Source organism: Lepisosteus oculatus, chromosome 27, assembly GCF_040954835.1.
Source record: "Lepisosteus oculatus isolate fLepOcu1 chromosome 27, fLepOcu1.hap2, whole genome shotgun sequence".
NCBI lineage: Eukaryota > Metazoa > Chordata > Actinopteri > Semionotiformes > Lepisosteidae > Lepisosteus > Lepisosteus oculatus.
This window is the reverse complement of record NC_090722.1, coordinates 3743148-3764962: the sequence shown is the minus strand read 5'-3', so window position 1 is coordinate 3764962 and position 21815 is coordinate 3743148. Positions and strand designations below refer to the sequence as shown.

The 21815-nt window shown below is 48.1% G+C and overlaps 1 protein-coding gene across 1 annotated transcript; it reads left to right on the top strand.

Annotated features, from left to right (window-relative positions):
- Nucleotides 1–2227: 2227 nt before the first annotated feature.
- On the top strand, nucleotides 2228–18199 carry LOC102692581 (ankyrin repeat and death domain-containing protein 1A-like). The gene is made up of 15 exons (XM_069184919.1): nucleotides 2228–2603; nucleotides 4202–4298; nucleotides 5787–5885; nucleotides 6758–6856; nucleotides 7592–7696; nucleotides 8372–8470; nucleotides 9174–9269; nucleotides 9503–9601; nucleotides 10828–10926; nucleotides 11422–11511; nucleotides 11993–12091; nucleotides 13545–13640; nucleotides 14186–14378; nucleotides 16473–16604; nucleotides 17928–18199. Exons 1-15 carry the CDS (start codon nucleotides 2560–2562, stop codon nucleotides 17987–17989), a joined length of 1509 nt encoding a protein of 502 aa, XP_069041020.1. The 5' UTR covers nucleotides 2228–2559; the 3' UTR covers nucleotides 17990–18199.
- Nucleotides 18200–21815: the final 3616 nt, after the last annotated feature.

The following is a 21815-nucleotide window of genomic DNA, read 5'->3' as shown; positions in this document are numbered from 1 at the left end:
CACTGCGTGACCCCCGCTGTCGAGACAGCCAAAGCCCAACACTGGCCTCTCTGTTGCACAGCTGGAGTCGGGGCAGAAGCTGTGCAGATGTCATATCTGTCACCTGACAATGTCTTTATGACTCTGGAATGTGCTACAATACTGGAAGAGTTATGACCCAAAGCCTCTTTCTTCTTAAGGCCCTCTGTGTCATCCAGCATTTCTTTATGCCTTCATATTGCAAACATCGAGTGTCCTACTGCTCCGTCTAGGGGAAAGGGAGACTTCTGGGCTGGGATTGCTTTTCAAACAGTGTGATCATAAGCCCCCTCTAAAGGCAAAATATTGAATTTCCTGATAAAAAAACAAAGTATGGGATTCACCCATTGGAAAATGCAATGCAGCACTGAGTGGTAAAACAGCTTTTTGTGAGCCACAGCAGCTGTTTCGACCAAGACATGCCGAGCAGTGAGAGTGCTGATTTTCACGAGAACATCAGGCGTAGTACAGGAAGGTCCACTTCTGGAATTCCAGGACTGGTGCTTTATTCCAGGTCAGCTCTTAATGGCCAGCTCTCGCTATCGATCAACTATCCATCGGCTTCTCCCAGCTCTTCCGGTGCTGCTGCTTTGAAGAGACCTAGCAAATCGGTGGACTCACCAGCTCTCCAAGACGGGACACCACCGGCATAGCCAGTTAACCTATCCAACTAACCCGAGGAAGACCATGCAGACTCCACACAGACAGACAGTCCAGGGATCAAACCCGGGATCCTGCAGCTGGGAAGCAGCCATCCGCTGCTGTGTCAAGCAGTGATCCTCAATTTCCACCCGGAGAAACAACAGGAACCTGAAACTCCTGTATCCCTAGAAGGCTGGCGTTCTGTATGCACGTGTTTGAACGTACCTGGTTAATATTTTAAGGCAGCGGTTTCCAGTCCTGGTCCTGGAGGCCCAAACCATCCCACCTGCTGGGTTCTGTTCCAGCTCAGCACTTAATTACACAACTGAACCCAACACTGACTTAATAACTGAATCAATCTGAACCGTCTGACTGTTCTCAGCTCTACAACAGGTTGGACTTCGCCTTGTATCTACTGCATTTCATAAGTAACATAAAAATCTCAAACCTTTGCATAAAAAAAACTTGCAAATATTCCCATCAAGCGATTGCTAGTTCACTTGAGGCTTTAATGAATTAATGAGGCTGGGCAGAGGGAGAGCACCTGGGTTAAGGTGAGCTCTTGGCTAAACCACTGCCTCATACCTCTTGCAGAAGCTAAAGCTTGTTACTGTACAGACGACCCTCTCGGACTGGACAGATCTGTAAGAATACAGCTAACACACAGGATACTTATCTGGATTTCTGCATATGTCTGTGTCAGGACATTCCCCCAGCTAAGATAAGGCATCATTTTCACAGTTTCATCCCATTAGACATGGAAAAGTAGCCAATATATGTGCACTACAGATGGCACAGTGGCGAGCATTGCTGCCTCTCAGCTCTGGGGTCCTGGGCTCAATTCCAGACCGGGGGTGCTGTCTGTGTGGAGTTTGCATGTTCCCCCCCCCTATTCACGTGGGTTTCCTCCCAAGCAACCGAAGCCATGCTGGTGGGGTAACTGGCTTCTGGGAAAACGAGCCCTGGTGTGTGTGTGTGTCTGTGTGTGAGCCCTGTGATGGACTGGTGTCCTGTCTGGGGTGTACCCCACTATCCTGGTAGGAGAGGCTCCAGCCCCCACATGACCCTGAACTGGAGGCAGCAGTGAGAAAATGGATGGATGGATAGTTGCACTGTAGGGGTTGGACATTTCCCGACAGCCAGCGGGGTGGGTAAAAGCTCACCCGCGAAATTCTGGGCTTGAAAACGTGGTCAGCTGCGCCCTCTAGTGGAACATAACAACAACTTATTTTAAGTTCTATAGTTTCTCTGACGTGGGGGTTCTCATCTCAACTCTGGTCCCCCGCCGAGTGACTTTCATCCCAGCTGTGCCTGCAGTTCTATACTTGAACCCGTAACTGATCTAATAATAACATCGATCCGAACTTTTAAACAGTTTTTTTTTTCAATTCCTAAACCTAAGTTGGGAAGCGACTCTTTAGATTCGTTAGGGCTTCAATCGAACAAAGAGCTCGGCTGGTAGAAAATCAGACAGGCGTGAGGCTCCCCAAAACCAGGACCGAGACGCCCTGCGCTCACACACACACAGCCTGACCGCTATGTGCGACTGGGATGAATAACAATTTGTCGCAAATACTGCAAGAGGTGACGGGATGTCCTGGGAACCTCTGCGAGAAAGGCCGAGAGCAACTGGTGGCACGTCTCCTCTGACTGTACAGCTGTTACTTTGCATGAGATCTGGAAATGCAGGTTTGAGCGGGACCGGAGTGAAGGCCAGGGGCGTGTTCTGGGAAGAAGACCGGACCCAGCCGATTTGAAGGACGCCCTGACCGAGCTGGACAACATTCTGAGACCCGAACCTGGTTTTGGGGGCTGCAGGAGACCGGGTTGTCCTGTGAAATCCCGGGTTCCCCTCGCTCCTGTACCTCACAGGAAGCTTTCATAGTGAAGTCGTAAAGCATGACCCAGAATGAACGCGCAGCCCTTGCCGAAAGACGACAAGAGTAAGTGAGGAAAATGAATTTTTAATTACTGAACCCTGTTTTGCAGCACAGGTCTTCTTAAGCAGGTTTGATCATTGAGAAACAGGAGCGCCGGAGTCTCTGTAGGTTTTCCAGGTCTCTTAAAGCAACAGCACCTGGTGAGTCTGGTCCAATGAACCCATTTAGGATAAAAATGAGCTTGTTAAGCGCTAAGTGAGAACCCGCAGGCACACTGGACCCTCCAGAACCAGGACGGGACATCCTTGCTGTGGAGAAAGCTGAGCCTTGCCGGACCATGTATTAATTACATATAGACGTGTATTAACACACTTCAGAAAGTTTGCCGTTTGCAAGCAGGAGCGTTTTGCAACGTATCAGGTGTTACTAATAGGCGTCTGTGTTCACAAGAAGCTTCTTCATGAGACGTCTTCAGTTCAAGACCTTCACGTACTGTATGATGGAGGCGTTTTAAGGAAGTGATAAGACTGCGTCAGACAAAGCAGAACCCATTTATATAGATTTTATATGATATAATACAGTTTTATTTAAAACAAATCAGGGGCGGTGTGCGTGACAGCTCTCGCCTGTGTTTCCCCAGCGAGATAACGACACTGCCGGAGTTGGAGAGTCTTACATACGGTAAGCGCTTTGTTTGTACGGACTGGGATGACTAAAACAAGATGGAATGCTTATTTTTGATTTTGTAACAGTATTTTTTTGTTCTGCAATCAGCTCCATATTCTGGCGCTCCATAAATGCTCATGACGGAGTGGGGTGACAGGATTAATCCAGCGGGCCAGAGGGGTTCTGATTTTCTTTTCACCTGAACACTAATTAACTAATTGACCTCATTATTTGCTTAAATCAGACATGTCCAAGCCTTTCCTTGCTCTTACCAAGCTGGAAATATAGAAAGAACTATAAGACCTGCTGTCTCTTGAGGAACAGATTTGGGCTCCACGTGTTTAAGGACAGGGGTGTCCAGTCCTGGTCCAGGAGGGGTCAGTCCTGGTCCAGGAGGGGTCAGTGTGTGTCTGCAGCAGGGGTGTCCAGTCCTGGTCCTGGAGGGGTGTCCAGTCCTGGTCCAAGAGGGGTCAGTGTGTGTCTGCAGCAGGGGTGTCCAGTCCTGGTCCAGGAGGGGTCAGTGTGTGTCTGCAGCAGGGGTGTCCAGTCCTGGTCCTGGAGGGGTCAGTGTGTGTCTGCAGCAGGGGTGTCCAGTCCTGGTCCAGGAGGGGTCAGTGTGTCTGCAGCACGGGTGTCCAGTCCTGGTCCTGGAGGGGTCAGTGTGTGTCTGCAGCACGGGTGTCCAGTCCTGGTCCTGGAGGGGTCAGTGTGTGTCTGCAGCAGGGGTGCCCAGTCCTGTTCCAGGAGGGGGCGCTGTGCCCTGTCCTGGTCCAGGAGGGGGTTAGTCAGTGTGCCTGCAGGTTTTCTAGGTCTTTAAAAGCAGCGGCAGCTGATGAGCTGATAGAAGCTGTTCCATTGGGCCCCATTAAGCCAGGAACGAGCGGGCTAGGTCATTAATCGCATCTTCCCCCAGGACCCGGACTGGGCAGCACTGTTGAGTCGTGGCTCCGGATGGCTCCGACGGAAATTAAAAACGCCGTCGTTTTGTTTCGCAGTGCTGAACAGAAGCTCCGCGACGCATCGAAAACCAACGACGTCGAGACACTTCTCAGCCTGCTGAAAAAAGCCGTGGACGTCAATGCCGCCGATGTTGTGAGTTCATAACAGGCGGGCGCTGGTCGCACCTCAATTCATTCAGATTTCAGCCACAGTTGTGACACATTTAGCTGCACATAACTGCTACAAACGATTTATCCGGAGCTAATTCCTTATGACAATTGTGATATAATCTAACTATTAATAAGCATTTAAAAACGTTATACAGTACGTTGAACCGAAACAATTTCTACTGTTTAAATATCTGTACCTGAATGTAGTTGGAAAGAAACAGTGTCACTATATCCAACCAAACAACTCTGAACAGTTTGGACTTTTTTCCATTGTTGCAGCGCTTTTACGTCACAGATAATTATATTACTGGCGCTGTGTTGAGCGTGTCTTCACCATTTTTTTAGAAAAATCTCTTCAAACTGTGTCCTCTGAAAAGGGATTCTGTAAGAGTGTGCCTTGGTGTTCCAGTGGAGGTTTTTCACTGTAGTAGGAAAGGCTGCACGTTGAAGCAGAATGTGGGACGGTTAAAGAAGAGGAAAATACAGACTGAAGGAACTGTCTGTTCCTTGAGTCTGGACGTCTTTTTAGTCTCGAACGGAGTTGCAGGGATTCAAAAAAGAACAGTGGAACACAAACCAGAGCTCACAAGTGGAAACTTTGTCAAATTAAAAAGTGAGGACTGGCGGCCCCTCTTTACACAGAGGGTGGTGGGAGTGTGGAACAGGCTACCCAGCCATGTGGTCGAAGGCAAAACTTTCCATTCGAGGAACAGCTTGGTGGAATGAATGGCCTCCATAACTGTTTATACCTCTTATCCTTGTCATGGCATAGTCTTTGGATATACAGTGAGCTAGGATTGTCAGTACCCTGAACTTGAACTTTATTGCCATATGTAACCGGTACTGGTACAATGGAATTCTTACTTACTGAAAGTCTCTCGATTGTAAAACAAGTGTAAAAAACAAGACAAAGTGCAAACAGTGCGTCAAGACAATGTACAAACAGACAATAGACAATGTGCAAGTAAACATGTAGACAGTTTGAATGTAAACAATACAGATGTGTAAACAGTGACTGGAGATGTGCAATAGATAAGAAATCATAAAGAGGTAGATGGTGATGGTGTAGGTGTGGTCCGAGGGGGGTGGCTAAATGTGTTCGCTAGTCTCACTGCTTGTGGGTAGAAGCTATTGAAGAATCTAGTGGTCAGTGTCCGTGTGCTCTTGTATCTCTTGCCTGTCTTCAACTGTCTCTAAGCCTCAGCTCTTGTGCATAAGAGGCTGTGGCTGACACAATTCCAGGTGTTTTTAGACTCAAGTCAAAAGCAGTTAAGGAAAGTCATGAACCGGAGGACTTGTAGAAACCAGGGGAAAGGGCATTAAGTCAGTTTACGCAAAGTGAGGTAGGGGTGTGGAACAAGTCTTTTTAGTCATGTTGTTGAAGGTGACAATTAGGTTTCTTTCAAGACAGAGCTAGACAAGTTCCTTAGATGAATTAGCTACTAGCATGTTAACTCTGGTGTCTTGGCAGGTGGGTAGGGTGGCTCTACACTGGGCATCAGCCAAGGGGCAGGAACCAGCAGTCCACATCCTGGTAGATCACGATGCAGATGTAAACACAGAGGACAAGGTGAGAACTTGGCGCAGTGCTCAAGCTTGTCTGGCAGTATTTAGCTGATTTGTAAACCCTCGTTGGTCAGCATTGTGGCATAGCCTTTTGCATTGCTGCCCCCTGAATCATGGGTTCAATGAAGATATGTCCATCTGTGTGGAGTATGCATGTTTTTAGGGGTGGTGGTTTCCTCTTTGCCCCCAAAGGAGGCTTACACCACTTGCGCTATTTTGGATTTATCTGTTAGAAACTGTCCTGTTGTCCCTGGCACTGTGATGAGCTGATGCCCCGTTCAGACTCTGGATTGCTGTGGCCGTCACTAGGAGAAGTGGCACTTCAAGTTAAACAGTCCTGCTAAATCTGACATGATCCTTCCATTTTGGATCGGAGATGGTATCCGCTTGACAAAACCATCAGGAATTGTACTGTATGGAGCCCAGAAGGAGTACAAAATGGGTCTAAAAGCCTAAATGCCTGTCAAATCTTTCAACCCATAGCTGAATGCAATTTCTCTTGAAAAGGTTCAGACAAGATGGAGGGTCTTGTGTGAACTACATTTCCCAGAAGGCTGTGGGCAATGACCCACCATCCTTGGTCACCTGACTGCCTGGTGTAAGATAATTGGTAAAGTGAGAATTTGAAAACCAGGAAGTGGAGCCTCCCTGCTCTCTCAATGTGAGCTCTCTCACCCTCTTGTCAAGTCCTACTCAGCCATAGGCTAGAGTTGATGAGTTATCTGAAATAATTATTGAGTTAATGGCTCTAAATTACCACTGTGCTCAATTCTTTAGCACAATTAAATGAAACCTGCTGGGTTTATGACCCAGGACTGGGACGAGGGATTGCCAAATTGCTTTTTGTTCTTCATTTCCCGCTGTGTTCTCTCCTAGTATGGAATGACCCCAGCTCTCTATGCCACCTGGTTTGGACACCTCCAGATCCTGAAAATCCTGGTCAGCGCTGGAGCTGTTATCCCACACACAAACATGGTAATCCCTCCAGGATCAGGACTGAACAGGTCCAGATCCAATCAGAACCTGGATCCGCTTGAAATCAAAACACTTAAGGATGAGCTTTTCAGGTCAAAAAGCCTTTGGCAGACAGCTAGTGGGTCCAAGTTGTTTTTTTGTGATTCTGGGTTTTCGTTTTTGCATCTGCAGCTGCTCGTAGCTCATTGATCTCAATGTCTCATGTATTGTAGCTGTTGCATGAGGGATTCTAGGACATATGTACTAGAATCCCTCAGAGAAGCGTGTTCCAGACTCCTACAGTGCTTTGGGTAAAAGGTGCCCATGATCTCAATCAGAAAAGCCCTTACTTGGTTTCTGCTTGAGTCCTCTAGTTAGTGCTTCAGTGTTAATCCTGAAGAGCACATTGGCTGAGTTTATTAATACTGCTAGTTTTAAGTCAAGTGTCAAGTCAGCTTTTGGGCTTGTTAGTTCAAGACTTTGCGTTTCAGTTGTTTAAGCTGCCAATATAGAGCATTTCAATGTATTTCAACTACTCCTAAGTCAGAGAAGAAGAGGCACTATCTTTACACAAAGGGTGGCGGGAGAATGGAGCGAGCCACCCAGCCACATTGTCCAAGTTTCCTTCGAGCGCCGCTTGGCAGAATTGATGCTTGGATCAACGAGGCACTAACAGCCGAACAAGTCACCTTCTTATGCACTTGTGACGTCAGTTTTGCTGCCTTTTTTTGTTTTTTAATCCCGCATGTCTGGCAGAGTGGCCAGGGGTTACTGCACTGTGCCGCAGCGCGTGGGCGGCTGGACATCGTGGAGTACATCCTGGAAGAGCTGGAGGACAACGGCCTGGACAGGCCAGATGAGGTGAGCCCCGAGTCTCTGAGGCGCCACTGCAAATAAAGAGTTTAGCGTTGTCTATACAGCAGCCAGCACCCCCAACTTACACTACAGACTGCAGGGTGGGACATCCTGGCAAGAAGGGGCATTAATAGCCAGGACACAAGATTATATTTTCCAGTCTTATTTATACACAAGGAGCACCACTTCTCAAATGTTCTCAAATGTAAATTAAATTAAAGCAAACCTCTTTTTCATCTAAAGCTCTTACTTGCTTCTTTAAACTTGTTATAAAGGCTGAGCTGCCTCAGGTCCCTCTGCTGTAACTATGACTTGGTCTCTTTGGAAAGTGAGATCTTTTGGAAAGGTGGGGTGAAACCGGAAGACTTGCAGAACATGCAAGCTCCACACAGACAGACACCCCAATCTGGACTCAAACTCAGGACCCCAGACAGGGCAGCACTGATTCCCAAGCTGCCTTGCCTGCATGCTTAAAAACAGAATCACAGAGAGATTATGGCGAAACGCTGAGCAGTAAGATCCAGAGATATCGATCAAGCTTTTTATTTGCGGGTTGGCAGCACAGTTATGCTAACCGCAAGTTTTTTTTTCCTTGGGGCGTTTCTTGCAAGTTCCCTGCAGGGAGGACAGGACTTGAGACTTGCGGTGTGAAAAATAGCAGTTGTTTGAATGTGTCCCCAGCATGACAAGACCCCATTCCTGCTGGCAGCTGAAAATGGAAAACTGAACACTCTGCAGTGCCTTCGCCAGCGGGGCTGTAACATCAAGGCGATGGACAAGGTAATGCTGTTTTATCTGTCTTGTTTTAACATGCCTACCATTCTCAATGAGTGAACAAGGAGTCGTGCAGCCATGGAGATTCATCTCGAATTATTATGAGAAAGGGATAATGGTCATGTGTTATGACCATGTGTTAAAATTGTACAGGGTATCTCTGAATCATTATCTAGACTATTGTGTCCCATGTGTCCCACCAGCAACTGGATGCATTCTGGGTCTGAAGGGAGTGTCCCACACTGACATGCTGGAGGAACTGAGTCTCTTTAGTCCGAAGGGAGTGTCCTGCACTGACAATCTGGAGGAACTGAGCCTCTTTAGTCTGAAGGGAGTGTCCTGCACTGACGGGCTGAAGGAACTGAGTCTCTTTAGTCTGAAGGGAGTGTCCCACACTGACAGGCTGGAGGAACTGAGTCTCTTTAGTCTGAAAGGAGTGTCCTGCACTGACTGAAGGAACTGGGTCTCTTTAGTCTGAAGGGAGTGTCCTGCACTGACAGACTGAAGGAACTGAGTCTCTTTAGTTTGAAGGGAGTGTCCCATTCTGACAGGCTGGAGGAACTGACTCTCTTTAGTCTGAAGGGAGTGTCCCACACTGACAGACTGAAGTAAATGAGTCTCTTTAGTCTGAAGGGAGTGTCCTTCACTATGTAAATAATGCCACCGGTGCTGCATGTTACTGACATCCTCTTACTCCTGTCAATTTTAGGAAGGCAACAGTGCCCTTCACCTGGCAGCAAGCTCGGGTCACCCCTCCGTAGTGCGTGAGCTCATGAACGCCCTGGATCTTGAGGTTACCAACCAGGTACAGCTCTTTATCGAAGATCAGTCAGTAGTATATAATAAAGCACTTTAACTCTTCTTCCCCGACTCTCCAGCTGGGTCAATCAGTACCAGTCTGGACTAGCATCCCATCCCAAGAGGCTAGACATGAAGATTAAGCCCAAATCACTAGCCCATAGGAAGGGGTGCAGGAGGAACTAATTGGGGCTAATTGGATTGCTACAATTCCTGTCAACCCCTGCATGCTCTCCTCAGGAAGGGAAGACGGCTCTGCTCCTGGCTACAGAGACTGGCCAGACCAGCTGTGTGGAGGACCTCCTGACCGCTGGCTGTGACGTCAACACGCTGAGCAATGTAGGGTGGACACAGGGCTGGGCGCCCTCCTGGTTCCTAAAACACCATGCTCCACTCAGCCTAAACAACATCACTGGGCAGAACATTAAGGTTTACAGAGCCTAGGAGACCGCTGGGAGCAGCTGATCCATTTGGAAGGAAGTAGATGACTGATCCCAGGACCTCCTCCAACTGTGTCTTGAAAGAAGCCAGGGTAAAAGGCTTCTGCGTCGTGTCTGGGCGGCTTGGCCCACACCCCCACCACCCTCTGTGTACAGCGGTACCTCTTGTCCTGACTGGAGGTGCTCATCCAGATGTGTCTTGAAAGAAGCCAGGGTATGGGCTTCAACAACAGGGCTGGGCAGCTTGTTCCCCACCCCCACCACCCTTAACGATGCTGGGGCCAAACAGTGAACATTCACTCGACTGCGATTGCCCTCCCCCAGGTCTGAGCACCCCAGCAGTGCTTGGTTATAAGGGGTATTGGGGTGTAATGATTGTATACCCGGGGTCTCAACCCTGTTCTCAAACCAGCAGTTCACTTCAAGGGGCCACTGAGCACTGTAGCATAATACTGTATATAATCCCATCTGCTGCATCATTTTGTCCTTTTTGTGCTGTTTTATTGTACATGGAAGGTCAATGTGTAATATCTAATGATATCGAGATCCCTGAAAGGATGCATTGAAACACACTGATCCTAATATTGAGCACAGCAGTTTGATCTCCCAGAACTCATTTTCTCTTTTACCGTTCCCGTCCAAGAGTCGCAAATGAATAAGAAGAACTGCAACTCATTTTGCTCTGATTCTGTGATTCGAGTAGTTGCTCACACAGTTTGGTGAATAGTGAGGAGGGGCTGGAGGTTAAAAGCTTTTTAAAAAAGATTGTTTTCATGTGATTTTTTTTTTTCCCCCTGATCTGTCCGATGGGGTGCTTGCTCGGGTGTTTAAGGCCTTGGCTGCTCCACACGCCTGCTCCTAATCGCTTCGGCTTTGCCTCCCCTCCCAGAGGAGCTGCCGGTACTTTGCTGGTGTAGGATCTCCCGCTGGGCTGCAGCTGGCTGATTCTCGGACCCGGGACGGCGTGGGCCTCTGTCCTCTGCTGCTCCTGGGGTGAATCGTGTCCGATTTGCATATTTTCGGCACCAAGGGGTGGGAGGGTAGCAGGAGGGCACGGCGGCCAATAACCGCCGTTTATTTTTCAATCACGGCCGTCTCCTGTCTCCTCCGCATGCCCCCTGCCAGACGGGCCACGGCGCTCTGCACTGCGCTGCGCAGAAGGGACAAGCAGGGATTTGCAGGCTTCTGCTGGACAGCGGAGTGGACACCAGCGCTTCATCCACGGTGAGGCCTTCGTCTCGTGCGCCGGGAGCATGGATTTTATAGCCCGGGTTTGGATCGTTTCATAGAGGAGGCCCCATCCCCTCCTTCATTCGACACCTTTCGAGCTGTTTTCTGCGGACAAGCTGTGTTGTGCCACATCAATGGGTTGAAATACCCTGGACTCTATTGCAATTGATCTGAGCTCCTTCCATTTTGCCCATTTAGTAATAACATGGCTGGGCAGCTTGTTCCATTCTCCAACCACCCTTTGTGTTAAGAGGTGCCTCCTCTTCTTGGGTTTTAAATGCAGTTCCACCCAAAAGTTTCCTGGCGTTCTAAAACCCAGGAAAGAGGGGAAGGTAGAGCTAAAAACATGTAATCCTCTGTGCCCAGCGCTGAGGTCCAGTGCCTGAACAGTGAATTTGGCATTGATGTTTAGGCTGGGCTGATATTCATCTTGAATGCACGTTCTGCATTGTCCCACTGCTTTATAGTGATGTGCCTGTTCTTGTTCAGACGCCTCTTCACCTGGCTGTGATGAACAACTATCCCGATATAGTGCAGATGTTCACTGAGGCCGGCTGTGATCTCAACACCAGAGACGAGGTGAGCCAATCAATCAACTGGCCAAACGCAGGGAACAGGATAAGGAGTGGAAGACTTTCAGTCTAAAATTAATTGCAGTTCTCTCTGTCACTAACTACACTACAGCACTTGCTGTCCATAAACTATCCATCAGTTTTCTAAGTGCTTTATCCAATACAGGGTGGCAGGGGAGCCCAAGCCTTCCCCTGCCAGCAGGGAGCAAGGCAAGGTGCCTGGACAGGACACTGGACCATCGCAGGCCACTCACACACACACCTGGGCCAGTTTTCCCAGAAGCCAATTAATCTCCCAGCATGTCTTTGGACTGGGGGAGGAAACCAGAGCACCTGAAAGGAAACCTACACGAACACAGGGAGAACATGCAAACTCCACACAGACAGCACCCCAGACCCGGAATTGTGCTCGGGGAAACACTGTGCCACCTGTACACAAACTACTTCAAACTTCAAATCACGTTATTCCTGTTGCAAATGTCCCTCAGAATGGCCAGACTGCCCTGCATGTGGCAGCCGAGTTGAGGAGACTGGAGATCACCGAGGTGCTTCTGAAAGCCAACGTGCTCCTGGACCTGAAGGATAAGGTAAGACTGGCCATGGCCAGCCCTCGAACAGAGAGGAGAATCCCCCCCAATCAATAGAATAGACCAGAGCGAGTCGTGGAGTGGACAGTCCACTCCAGTACAGCACCTGAGAACAGCCATCTAACTTAACATAACATCACTTGATTGGCCCTATACAATTTCTTGCATTAGGAATTTGTCTTTTCGCATACCCCAGCTTGCTCTCCATGAGACACACAGACAGGGAGAGAAGATGGGGGTCAGAGCACAGGGTCAGACATTTATATGGCGCCCCTGGAGCAGCTGGGGTGAAGGGCCTTGCTCAGGAGCCCAACGGAGTAGGATTCCTCTGCCGGCTGTGGGATTTGAACCAGCAACTTTCCAGCCACAGGTGCAGATCCTGAGCCCAGAGCCACCGCTCCACCGCTCTCTTTGGTTATTTAAAATAACAACTAATTAGCATACTCAATGAAAGAGGTGTCTGTCGCGAGGGCTTGGAATGGGTAAGATCCTGCTGTATTTAAGAGCTCCAAGACTAGGCTCAGCCTCAGTGGCAAGTGTGATTGGGCAGAAGAAGATGATTTCTGATGCCTTGCCTGGCCAGAGCAACCACATTCCCCCTTCAGATCTCAGCCCTGTTGAAGACCTGGAACACATGAGCAATATCACTGTTATTAATGTTCTGTAGCATGCAATTTCCCTCTTCATCTGAACAGCAGCTGAGGGACTTTCTGATGCCCAGAACTACAAGTTTAGTGCCATCTCAGCTCTGACATTTGTATTTGATCCCCGAATATTTAATTTAATCACCAACTAGGGAAGGCTTGAATAGGTGCCAATCAAGCAATTAACTCCATGAAGGGTTCAGTTTATTAACTTTGAGCTCAGCTGGAACTGTGATTTTCCTGTACAGGCTGACTGGATGAAGGAACCGAGCCTTTTCTCGAACAGGACGATCACGAGGAGGCACGGTATTCAAAATCAGATTCAAAAAGGCACTGACAACAGTCGGCCCAGGGGCTTCCTTAAAAATGAACCGTGAAACATAAACCAGAGGAAACGAAGTGGAAGTGCATTAGCAGTACGAACCAGGGGAGGGCTCTTCTTTACGCAAAGGGTGGCAGGAGTGTGGAACAGGCCACCCAGCCATGGTGGCTGAAGCCAAAACTTTGGTTTCAGTTCAAGGAACAGCTGGATCAGATCCTCAGATCAATCAGCTTCCAAGGGGAACAAAAAAAACGGGTCCGACTGGTTGAATGCCCCCCTCTCATTTGTGGCTTGTGGAAGGAAAGCCAGCAGGAGTGCGTATGTTTCCGAGTACCAGTGTTGGACAGCGTGGACAACTAGCAGAATGAGTTTCAGCTACAGATTTCAAAGTCCTGTTCAATTCTTGCTCGCTGCTTGGCCTTTAGGTCTGGAAGTTTTTGTAGTACTTCAGCCAGTGATTATCTTCCTGTCTGTCTGTTTCTTCCAGAAAGACCGGGACCCTCTGGATCTGGCCATCAGGGGCTACTATGCCAATGTAGTGGACACGATCATAAAGGCCGAGCGCTTCTACAAGTGGAGACGGGTGAGTCTGGGAAGGGCGACAGCATGTGGCCTTTAAATGCAACACAAAGTGCTGAAAGCACACCAGAGGAAGGCTTTCTGCCTAAGACACTGCGATCAGCAGCACTGGAGTGCACTGAAATGTTTCATATAGCGCCTTCCGCGACGCTGAAGACCAATGAAACTCTTTAAAGTGGGATGCACCTTCAGAAAGCAGCCAGCATGCAACCCACAGCTCGGCGCACTGCTGAGGTCGGACTGCTTAAGATCCGATCACTTTATTGGCCCTGTACAATTTCTTGCATTAGGAATTTGTCTTTTCTCAGACCCCAGCTTGCTCTCCATGAGACACACAGACAGGGAGAGAAGCTGGGGGTCAGAGCGCAGGGTCAGCCATTTATACAGCACGCCTGGAGCAGCTGGGGTTAAGGGCCTTGCTCAGGGGCCCAACGGAAATGGCTCTCTGCCATCCGTGAGATTTGAACCAGCAACCTCCTAAACCCCAGCCACAGAGCCACTGCACCACTCGCCTGCTTTGCGCTAACCCCCAGGCCTGTGTGTGTTCAGGAGTCGGAGCCCGGCCTGAGCTCGGAGGTCCAGTTAGACTTCGCCCTGGACCACCTCCGGGAGCCCCGGCCGGTCCGCTCGGTGCTGTGGACGCTGGCCGAGAGCTACCTGCAGCCGGGAGAGTGGAAGAAGCTCGCCGACTACTGGCAGTTCCCAGTCAGGCACGTCAAAGCCATCGAGAGTCAGTGGACTGGTCAGTGGGGCAGGACTCAGTACAGCAGGGGTCAGCGGCCTGGGGGATAGCTGGGTTCTTCTGGGTTCATTGCAGCACTGAATTCAATGAATTAATAATTGATCAGCAGCCTAATTAGTTGGCGTGATCCTTAGCCACTGACTCCATTTTAAGGTTCCTTTGAATGAGTCTCACTGAGAACAATAAATGTACAGGGGAAAATATTCAATGGATGTTATAGATGTATACAATTAATAAGCAATTATACAATTATACAAATAATATGTATAATTTACATTATATTGTAACACTGGTATACAATCCAGTGTTACAATGTAAGATTCAAGTTTGAAGCATAAGACTCAGCTGTGAGCTGCATGCATATACATTCTGTAAATGCAGTGCTCTGAAGGGGCTCATACATCAGGAGTAATGAAACTCGGAATGGATGGCTTCTTTAAAATGTTTTTTTTAACTCCTCTGAAACGTCGTCTGGGTGGTAACTTCTCAAACTGGACGTGAAAACGTCACCCTGCAGCTCCCAGCTGGCTGCCCACTGGAGCTCAGCAGGTGTGAGTCTGGCCAGTACCTGGATGGAAGACTCCTGGGAAAGCTAAGGCTGCTGCTGGAAGAGGTGTTAGTGGACGAGTAGGGGGCGCTCACCCTGAGATCATTGTGGGTCCTAATGCCCCAGTATAGAGACGGGGACACTGTACTGTAAAAAAGGCGCCGTCCTTCATATGAGATTTAAAACTGAGATCCTGACTCTCTGTGGTCATTAAAAATCTCAGGGTGTTTCTTGAAAAGAGGAGGGGTGTTACCCTGGTGTCCCGGCCTTTACCAGTCATGGCCTCCTAATAATCCTCATCTCTGAACTGAATTCATCACTCTGCTCTCCTCCCCACTGAGAGCTGGTGTGTGGGGAGCGGACTGGCACATCATCCAGGTGGGGCTGCACACTGGTGGTGGTGGTGGGGATCCCCATTACCTGTAAAGTGCTTTGAGTGGAGGGTCCAGGAAAGCACTATATAAGTGTGAGGCATCATTCAATATTAACATTGCTTGCTCCTGGTGTAGATGTGGGTCAGCTGGTTGTCTTACTGAGTAGTGATTTTGACTCCCACCTGACCAAGTGGAGATGTTAAGGAGATCCTGCTCTCTACCAGACTTGTGTAGGGCAACTCTGGGATGTAATTGCTTGCATCAGAGTTCCTCAACCTTCTCAAGAGAAATGATCTCTGCATTGCTTATGGAATGTCACAGACAGATTTGGTTAAATAAGAAACAAACCCCATTAGGAAATTACTTAATTGATTTTTAACTACGTAATGAGGTATCATAGACCACTAGCAATATAAACTTAAATCCCTTTACTTGCCTGTCAGAAACCCCAGACGATTTGAAAGGATTGTCATCATTTTCAAAACTGTTCTGATATATATTCCCATATGTATCCATTCCAATAAAATGTGCCCTTGTCAATCTGAAGGTGAAAATCACGTGTTCCTCTTGAAAACCCCCAAAATCTAAAGAAAAGCTATGGAATATGACATCATTTTGAAAGGGAAATGAATTGTAATTTCAAAATATATGTATAGGTTTATAGGAACCCGTTAAGACAGTAGTGACCACTGTCCAGCAAGTCTGTAGGTCCCCAGTTTAGTTTTGCTCAATTTATAGTGCAGTTAATTGGTTCATGTCTCCTGGGAATGGCTAGCTGTGGTCACTGGGAGCAAGGGCATGGTGGGATTTTCAACTTGAAAGAGTCACAGGCGGCACTGAGATGCAGTTGTCAGCATTGCTGCTTACAGCCATGGGGCCCTGGATTTAATCCGGCATCTGGCGTGCTGTCTGTGTGGAGTTTGCATGTTCTCCCCTTGTTCGTGTGGGGCTCCTCCAGGTGCTCTGGTCTCCTCCCACAGTTCACAGACATACTGGTAGGTTAACAGGCTTCTGGGGAAGCTGCCCTGGTGCGATTGGCTCGGTGTGTGCCCTGTGATGGACTGGTGTCCCGTCCATCTGCCCAAGCTGTTCTCCTGCTGCTTTTCGAGAGCCTCTTGCCGTTGGCTGACAAAATGCAAAATGAGTGTTTGCTTTTCCCCAAATTCCTTGCAGGTAACCGGAGCTATAAGGAGCATGGCTTCCGAATGTTCCTGATCTGGCTCCATGGAATCACTGCGGAGGGGAAGCACCCGATCAGAGAGCTGTACGAGGGGCTGGTGGGCATAGGGAACAGGTCGTTGGCAGGTACGGTGAGCTTGGCACACCTCCCTGATGCTGGCACGATCATCACTGCTACAGGGCTGCCCAGCCCAAGATCTTCATGACCCGTGTCCGCTGGGTTAAGATCCGGCTGTGACTGAAACCTTTATCGTTAGTAGTTGACCAAGCAGCCTGACTTTCTCTCAGCTCTGCAACTGAAAGAGATTTCAGATTTACCTGGATGTACCTGCGACAAAAGTTAAAACTGCAACTTGTTTTGGAGCAGAAATCTAAAAATCAGAAGGCAGCTTGCTGACAGGATGACGTCCGTGCTTTTCAGTTGTTCTCCATATGACATGAAGAGGCCTACAATTCCAAAAAAAAAACTGGGGTTCACTGAGTGGCCCAGCCACTAAAAGTGGTCACAGGCTGAGGCCTGTAATTCACACTTTAACCACTAACAGTGATGGAGATGCTTCACACTGTTCCCCTCTGCTGGCCAGGTGTCCCTGGGGCTGGCATAGCTTGTATCAGGGCTCCCCACCCAGGAGCACCCCGGGGACTTGTCATGGCACTTGCAAGTTGGCAGTTCTGTCAGTGAGAGCAGGACAACTCCTGCCATCATCCACCTGGGAGCAAGCCCTGGTCTTAGCCAGTGGTCCACCTGGGTGCAAGCCCTGGTCTTAGCCAGTGGTCCACCTGGGTGCAAGCCCTGGTCTTAGCCAGTGGTCCACCTGGGAGCAAGCCCTGGTCTTAGCCAGTGGTCCACCTGGGAGCAAGCCCTGGTCTTAGCCAGTGGTCCACCTGGGAGCAAGCCCTGGTCTTAGCCAGTGGTCCACCTGGGAGCAAGCCCTGGTCTTAGCCAGTGGTCCACCTGGGAGCAAGCCCTGATTTTACCCACGGCAGTGGTGCAGAAAAGATCAGTGTGATTTTTGCGTGGTCATGAACGATGCTGGGGAACCACAGGGTCCTCAGGTCTCAGTTCTGCCCACGTTCTTATCAATTTAATCGATCAGTCAGTTCCAAGCCCTCGGGTGACTTCCCTATGAAATCTGGCCGTGGCCGTGTCTGAGACCAGGAGAGAAGTACGCTGCACCGAAGCAGATGATCCATCTGAGCAGACAGGATTCACCAACATCCACCCCCATAGACAAACCCCGCCCCCTCGCAGTGCAGTGGCCCCTCCCACATATCCCACAATGCCCTCGGCCAAGGCCTGCTCTGTGTCAGCTGGAAGTGTTCCAGTTCACCCTGTGTACCAGCAGCAGAAGATAGAGAGGTGCCTCTCTAAGCCGTTTGAAGAATAACAGACTTCAAAGAATAGCGGGGCTGACCGCTAACGTTTCTCGATATACCTGTGTCCTGCAGAAAAGGTTCGCCGGAAGGCCAGCCAGGAAGAGAGGCCTGGCAGGAGGTGCCTGGTGATGTGAGTGAGCTGTGCAGGAGGAGGAGACGCCCCCATCAAACCACAGACCAGAGTCTGATTGATCCATGGAAGTGCATCCTCGACCGGTACAGAAGGACAGGAATTTGAGAGCTTCCCAAGTTCCGGTTCTGGCCCTTGTCTGTGGAATTTCAAGCCCCTTAAATACCATTACTTAATTAAGCCTTAAATTGTGCTAATAAATTGCTTAATGTTTGTCATCATTTTTGGCTGCTGGGTGTAAGTAGCAGTTGAAGGAGTGAAATGGTCTTATGGCCTTTACCCGCCCCTTAAGAACAGCCATGACTTCACGACGCCTGCTGGGGTTTTAGGAGTTTTATGAGGCTGATCTCAGGCTCCCACTCCCTGTTCTGAAGGTTTGAGTCTGATTTTCTAAAAATGAGCAGCTACTGACCCCAGGAACCAAGTGAAACTGGTCCAAAGGTTGCAGATGCTGCTGCCTCCCAGCTCTTGGGATCTGGGTTCAGTTCAAGCCTGAGGGAGCCTTCCGTGTGGAGTCTGCATGCTCTTCCCTGGTCTGGGTGCTCTCTGTGTGTGAATCTTGGTAACTCTGACTTACGGGAGTGATCCAAACCTTACCATTCTGAGAAACGAACGGTGAAGAAAAAAATACTGATGTTTTTTTTTTCCAGCTGCACACAGCATGGGTGATTAAGATACAGGAAAACATTAAATGTCTCGGAGGGTTTATAAAGCCTAACAACAGGCTTCGTGGGAAGTCTGGTCACATTTTCCTGTCTTTAATATGATTATGCTAATGTGAAGATCAGGCATCCTCTGGATTTGAGCTGTTTCTGTACAGCTGCCTGATCACACATACAGCTGAAGTAAATTTAGAACCATCAACTCATCTTTGAGTATCCAAAACTGCATTTAAAAAGCTCAGTAGTCTGACAAAACGCAGGAGAAACGTTACCTCTTAATTTTTATAGACAATAGAATCAGTTAAGGGCCTATAAATATCCCTATCCTTCATTAGATTCAGAATCCTTACAAAACTTTAGCACATTTGACCAAAATACTACAATATAGACTGAGAACACCAGTGTTACTTTAGAAATTAAAACACCTTGTATCCCAAATGAGTGATATTGAAATGGATTTTTACTGCAGCTCTCGTAAACCATTTTATTAGTGTGGCTGCTGATAGTTTATTGACCCAAAGACCTTTTACAGCTGTTTCTTGAAGAATCCTAGTAAATCTACTTTAACAGTGTGATCTGTATAACCTGCGCTAGACACCCACCACCTTTTGTGTAAACAAAGTGCCTTCTGTTCCCCGTCTTAAATGCACTGCTTTTTAATAGTAAATCGTGTTGTTTTTTTTCATCGTCATTGACCTACGTTTTCCATTCTGGCATTTTTTGGCTGCTGTACATTAAATTTCTAAGAGCTCGGTCTTTACAAATTAATTTAATGGCTCACACTTCAAACTAGAGCTTACAAATGCCATTTCTAAACATTTTAGAAGTGGAAAATGTTAATGAAGCATTAATAGAGTACCGTAACTAGGATGACCAGTCTTGCTCTGCAGTGGGTTAAATAGCATGTGCGCAACACTGTCCTAATCCTGACCATGAAGTGCTTCAATACGCTCCACTTGTCTGAAGAACTCTTCACTTTTTATAAAGTTATTTGAATTGAAATGGTAGAGGATTGTGACGCAGTGGTGAGCATTGCTGGCTGAGGGCTGGGGGCACTTCCATCAACTGTGGATCTGGGCTGCTGTCTGGGGGGAGTGTGTATGTTCTCTCTCTGTTCATGTGGGTGTCCACTGGGGGGGCTCTGGGTTCTTCCCACAGGCTGACAACATGCTGCTAGATTAATAGATGTTTGCTAAGGCTGCACATTACAGCTGAGCAAACTAATCTAATAAAACAGTGAACATCATCGAGACAAGGGTTCTGCTACTCTTGGCACTGGACTGTCCACTGTCGGTGTCTTTGAAAAATGAAGCTTTCTTGCTCCCTTTTGACTCAATTTCCTAGAGCAGTTTGGACAACTCGGCTCTTTGACACTTTAACAGGAATGCAGGACTGGACTCCACTGATTGGCTTAACTGGACCTGGCTTAAAGAGGTCCCTCCCAGCACTTCATGACCTGGAGGGCCAGCTTGCTCTGGTGTCCAGGACCATCACATATATACAGCAGATCAGTCCCAGCTGTACGAAGTTCCCTCACTGTGTCACTATCCCTATGGAAACAGGCTGCATAGTCAGAGGCCATTGAGGAATAACCAAGGACAGTGTAAGAATGTGGAATACAGGAAGACCAGCTGCGGAAGACAGGTGGGGAAGCACCACCTGTGGCCTACAGAGCACGCTGGGAGTGTTTTTGTCTCCAGTGCAAGCTATTGGGGGCCCTTGACTGACCTGATAAACCGTGTGTGTTGAGCCAATATATCGTCAATATATCGCCAAGATGCCTCTAAACTAACATCAACACAGTTTGATTCCAGTGCTGGAGTTACAGTAACAGGATTTAAAAAAAAACAAATCAAGATGTCTTACCACAGTCGGCTTTTTCTTCTGATCCAAATGTGAAAGGACCTGTGAGACCAGCTCGCCAGTGCCCCCCTACAGGAGACAGCTGAGGCTTTGCCAACAGCTGCAGAGGACATAATAATATAATAATAATAATAATAATAATAATAATAATAATAAAAAACCTTTTATATAGCACCTTTAAAAGTGGCTTCTCAAAGATCTTTTCAGAACGATAACAATGGAAAAAAAAATACAACATATGCACAAGAGAGGAGACAGTAGATGAGGCACTGAATACAGTAGGAGCAGAGGGGTAAAGACCAGAACCAGTACAGCAAAGGCTCTTCTAAAGAAGGTTGTGAGTCTGGATTTGACGGAGTTTAGAGACGGTGACTGATATCCTTGGGGAGAGAGTTCCAGAGCTTGGGGGCATAACAGGAGAAGGTCCTGTCACCCACAGTATGTAGCCGGGCTGGGGGGACAGTTAGGAGACCAGAATTAGAAGAGTGAAGGTGGGGAGTAGGATGATGGTAGCTCAGACAGGTACTGAGGTGCCGAGCCATGCAGAGACTTATAGGTGAGCGTGAGGATTTTTAAGTCAACACAAAACTTGACAGGAAGCAAGTGCAAGGACTCCAGGATAGGAGTAATGCGATCAGTTGCATTAGACCTGCTCAGGATTCCGGCTGCCAAATGTTGGACATACTGTCGTTTGTTAAATGTGGATCTAGAAACCCAGCGAGCCGTCAAGTCAGACAAATGTGTTGATCAACTTTTCAGCCAAAGTTAGTGATAACATAGGACTTACTCGTGCAAAAGAAGGTTTCGACAATATGTTGCACATGTGGGTCGAATGTCAAGCCTGAATTAAATCTCACCCCAGGTTTCTCAATTTAGACTGAAGCTCAAGTACAGTAACATCCCCAGACAGGGTCACAGGATTGACTTTACAAAATTGATGGGGGGTGCCAATAAGCATGACTTCAATCATGGCAGTTTAGATGAAGGAAATTTTGAGTCATCCATTGATGTCAGAGATGCAATTCGAGAGAATAGACAGCCACATCAGTGTCAGGTTTGGTATGGATGGAGATTTGAGTATCATCAGCTGAGAGATGAGTTGAGGCTGTGCGATTTTAAAAGCTGACCAAGCTGAAACATGTCAAGCACTGAGGAACACTAGAGAACACCAAAAGAGACAGTGACAGCAAACGGCGAGGTAAGACTTGAACTATTTGAGAGCAGTGTCAGAAACTTCAAACACTCTCAAGCCGAGAAAGTAAGATATCAAAAGTGGCACTGAACTGAAGAAGAGTGAGGATAGAA

Bases quoted from the DNA above. Each gene is read 5' to 3' on its own strand.
- LOC102692581 (XM_069184919.1), top strand. From the start codon at position 2,560: ATGACCCAGAATGAACGCGCAGCCCTTGCCGAAAGACGACAAGA. The intron at 2,604-4,201 runs GTAAGTGAGGAA...TTTGTTTCGCAG, and splicing joins CTTGCCGAAAGACGACAAGA to TGCTGAACAGAAGCTCCGCG. The intron at 16,605-17,927 runs GTACGGTGAGCT...TGTGTCCTGCAG, and splicing joins AGGGAACAGGTCGTTGGCAG to AAAAGGTTCGCCGGAAGGCC.